The sequence below is a fragment of the Papaver somniferum genome, unplaced genomic scaffold (assembly GCF_003573695.1).
Source record: "Papaver somniferum cultivar HN1 unplaced genomic scaffold, ASM357369v1 unplaced-scaffold_125, whole genome shotgun sequence".
NCBI classification, from domain to species: Eukaryota; Viridiplantae; Streptophyta; class Magnoliopsida; order Ranunculales; family Papaveraceae; genus Papaver; species Papaver somniferum.
Genome location: NW_020621603.1, coordinates 12,628,467 through 12,632,512, shown reverse-complemented (window position 1 = coordinate 12,632,512; position 4,046 = coordinate 12,628,467). Strand labels below are relative to the sequence as shown.

Sequence of the window (4,046 nt, the reverse complement as noted above, 5' to 3'; positions counted from 1 at the left end):
CGACAAATGCAGATCTGCATGACTGCATCCTATTTACTTGCTTGTAATTGCAGCAGCTTTAGGATTAGAGGATAGGCACCTAGATGGATATAAAGATAACCGTAAACACCCTTAAATTATTATAGGGTAATGAGGAGATTAATCCCAATACACAATACAATTATCTGAAGAACTCTACCTCTTGCTGGGAGGAATTCCTCCTTTTATAGGAAAAACCTGACATACGAATACCGTACACGTGTACCCTAATATCTTTTTTAGTAAGTCTTCTATTATTAGCCGTACACATGTACTATTACAGTTGGAGTTATTTAGGCACCCGCCAGTCATCATCTTGAGGACAACCCGCCTTTGGAGGCAACCCACTCATACTACGTCATCGTGCATGGTGCCCCCGGCCTTGTCGATGGCGGCTCTGGCTTATACCCGGAGCCCCCATCACTGTCTTTGGCTATTGGTCGAAATCATGTGTTTACAATAACATAACCATCAAATTGAAGACTCTTACAATTCAAAGCCAGAACATAATTATTGGGAGAAGAAAAGCTCTTCAACAGGTCTAAAAGCTTAAGTTGAAAAAAAGCTTTATGGAGGTTGAGCAGTCGTATAAGTCTACCTGGGTACACAATGTGGCTTCAATCCATAGTGCATACCATTGATTTCCACATATCTTTGTCCTCCTGCTTTTTATCCCCCAAATATGTACCAGAGTTGAGTGAAACTAAATTATTTACATAAGTCTCCACTTGGAATACTTCTGAAAAACCATTCTCGTATAAACCATTATTCTTATTATGCTTCACAATCCTAGTTTCTCTTTCCTTTGGGTTATACAAAACCTAGGCCTTCTCACCAGCCAAATTAGAAACCTCATGTTGTTTAATTGTTAGTAGAATCTCGCCGTTTTTTAAACACTCCATCTTCCTCAAGTACTGAACTGACCGGACAGACTTAACATCAATGACTGTGGAGATTGTATAAAGTTTCGTCCAGGATTCTCTCAATCCATAGTCCTTCATCATCCATACTTCATAACCATCCACACGACTACTACAAAGCATGCCTAGGCAATTATCCAACACACTGACATATCCATAAGCACCAAATTTCCCGGCTCCCAAGTTTTCTAGTTGTGGGATCTCTTGAACACTCTCGTTTCCAACATCCAAAGCAATTAAAACTTTGCGTTTGTTTCCTGAATAGGATTTGGAAATCCAATGAAGAGCGCCATTATAGGACACCCCGGGTGCTGATACACTATGTCCATTGGAAACTAGGTACGGGATATACTGGATTCGTCTCCAAGTAACTGATTTCAACGAATAGACATCGACTTCAGATTCCTTGCGAGTTGAACTACCCGCGATTTCTACATACTTGTAATCTTGATTTAATGCATCATAACCAAACTCATACTCAAAGCTAATGTATCCAGGAAAAGATATGGCTCGAAATCTAACTGGTAGTACAAATGCTGATCCTGGTATTAATTTATATTCATTAGTAGTTGGGTTCCAAATTGTTAGAAGTATGTGGGCTTCCAACTCAAAACCAATTGGCGATGAGTGGAGTGTCTCTACACCTTATATATTATACCATCACAATGTCTTGAGCAAACCAATCCATTACAAGAACCAAATATTTTTAATTTATCTGTTAAACAGTAGACTGGATAACGAATTTCTTTAATAGGTGCATTATCAATATCTGACAATAATGTTGATGAATCATAATCTATAGAGTATAGTTTTTCCTTGTATATTATAAGGAAATTAGAGTTATTGTCGGAAAAGTTAGGGTTTCTGAAAAGGGTGTTCAGATTATTACAGACACGCCTGAATTTTAACAGAGATTCGACGGGTAAATTGTGAAGAATTTCGAGGATGAGTTATTCTGGAAGGCCCGACAGTGGTTGCTGCGGTTTCTTCTTTTGTTTCCTCTTCTTAGTTTTCTTCCGTTTCAGTTGCATAGAACGATTAGCTAGGATTTGTTTGTTAAACTTCATTATGCCTTAATCTTTCAATCACTATAAGGTTTCTACCACTTGTTACCAATGGTGGAAGAATATAAATTAGGGTTGTCTACAGCCGCAGAAAAGAACAACTACATGGAAAATTTACATGAAAGATTGCTTTTATATTCTCGCATAATTGGGGGCGCTGAAAATAATCGGAGGCTTCTAATTTTAAGCCCAATTTAGTTAGGCTCAAAAAGGGGTGTCATATAAACACCTTTCAGTGGTGGTTTGGATGCCCAACTAATAGCCCGACATGGGATTTCAGCTAACTAAAAAAAGAACGATTTTTTGGGGACCAGCCTTTTTTTGGGCGACCATTGTTTTATAAGGCCATCTACCCTATACTTATAAGGGATGTCCTAAAGTTTAGACATTACTAATTTTCCCTTAACCCTAATTAAGGTTATAACTAAACTAATAAATACGAAAATATAAATTTAACCTAATCTAATATATTAACAAAAAATCAAAATCAGACCCTACCCTAGCCGAACAAACAGGTTTTGGGAGAATTTTTTTTCTTCTCTTTTTTTCTTCCTTTCAACATCGTCTTCATCGATTAATCGTCGATTCGTAAAATCTTCATCGTCAATTAATCAATCGAGTATAAGAATGGTTCTTCGAAAGAAAACCCTAAGATTCCCCGGAAAAGGTCCCGAATTAGCAAATCTAGCAAATCTCCCAAATGAATTGAGATTAATAAAGAAGTGGTACCGGAAAGTGAAGTCATAATCGGCTATAATAGACGCAAGAAGAACCCTGAAACTACCATGACAAAAATCCACATGTATTTTCCTACAAACCCATTACTTTTAATTTGATTTTGATTCGTTAAATTGAAATCATCAAAATAGGGTTCAAATGGAAGTTACAGTGTGTTGTTCGGTTAGGACGAGTTTCAAAAAAAAACTTATCTTTCTAACTGAACTTCTTGAAATGAAGAACACGAAGAACAGTTCGGTTCCATGAAATTTAAAATTAGGTTACCAAACTGGTAGTTCGGTTGGTTCGCAAAAAAAATGTTAAAATTGTTTTTCAACCGAACTTTACCTTTATTACCAACAATGTTCAACAATGTCATATCGTATTTGTTAGTCTTGTAAGTGAAATCCATTATAAAAACTTCATGAAAGCAATGATCCAATTAAACACTCTTCGGATGAGCAATGAAAAGATGTGTTATTTCTTCTTCCGGACCTACCTTCTTTTGAAGCGCGTAGCTTTTCTCTCGAGCCAAAAGAAAAAAAAACGATTGTTGCATGACTTGTCTATCATTCCATTCATTCCTTTTAATTGTCTCAATTGCATTGTAAATGGTGGAAAACGATGATACGTTATCCTTGTTATCATCCTTTAGTAAGCGAAGCATATTAAGTGGTGAAATACTCATTCTCCTATATTTAGCTATTTTCTCCACTTGTTGAGGAGTGAGCCTTGCGTCCATTGAATGTCCTTCAAGATGCTCCGTACGAGGGTGGTTATGATGACCTTCCACAGCAACCATAAATAGAACCTATTCCTTCATTTTTTTTGCACTTCTTAAATACTAGCTTGAACGGGCATTTTATTTTCTTTGAGCACGTTGTGTTCTTCCTCGTCGTCTTTCCTTTATACACATAACCCTTCCTCTTGTGACTAACATCCGGGTCTCCACTTCTCTCACAAACCATTTCAAAACAAGTTTTGCTTTCTTTTCCATTCAAAACTAATACGCACATGGCTTTCTTGGCATGTTCTCTAGCCTAATTCTTCGCATCAATAGGTAAGTCAAATATCAAATCATTGACATAGTGATGGGATGTATCTTCGAACAACATATCAACCGGAGAAGGTTGACCATCCATTGGTATAGGTTGGCATTCAATCTACAAGAAATGGAACAACGTCAATTGCAATCACAAACAAGTTCGGAAACAAGATAATTTTATCGCAATAACTGAACACGAAGTTCGGTTGGTAAAGCAGTTTGAACATATAACCAAACGAACAAGATGGACTCAAAGAAATTGTGAAGTATAAAGTTCGGTTA

The 4,046-nt window shown here is 37.0% G+C and overlaps 1 protein-coding gene across 1 annotated transcript; it reads right to left on the bottom strand.

Moving 5' to 3' along the window:
- Window positions 1-839: 839 nt before the first annotated feature.
- Window positions 840-3,521, bottom strand: LOC113331315 (F-box/kelch-repeat protein At3g06240-like). Its single transcript, XM_026578036.1, has 4 exons — window positions 3,219-3,521; window positions 3,068-3,113; window positions 1,597-1,707; window positions 840-1,480 (listed from the first exon to the last, which is right to left on the bottom strand). Exons 1-4 carry the CDS (start codon window positions 3,519-3,521, stop codon window positions 840-842), a joined length of 1,101 nt encoding a protein of 366 aa, XP_026433821.1.
- Window positions 3,522-4,046: the final 525 nt, after the last annotated feature.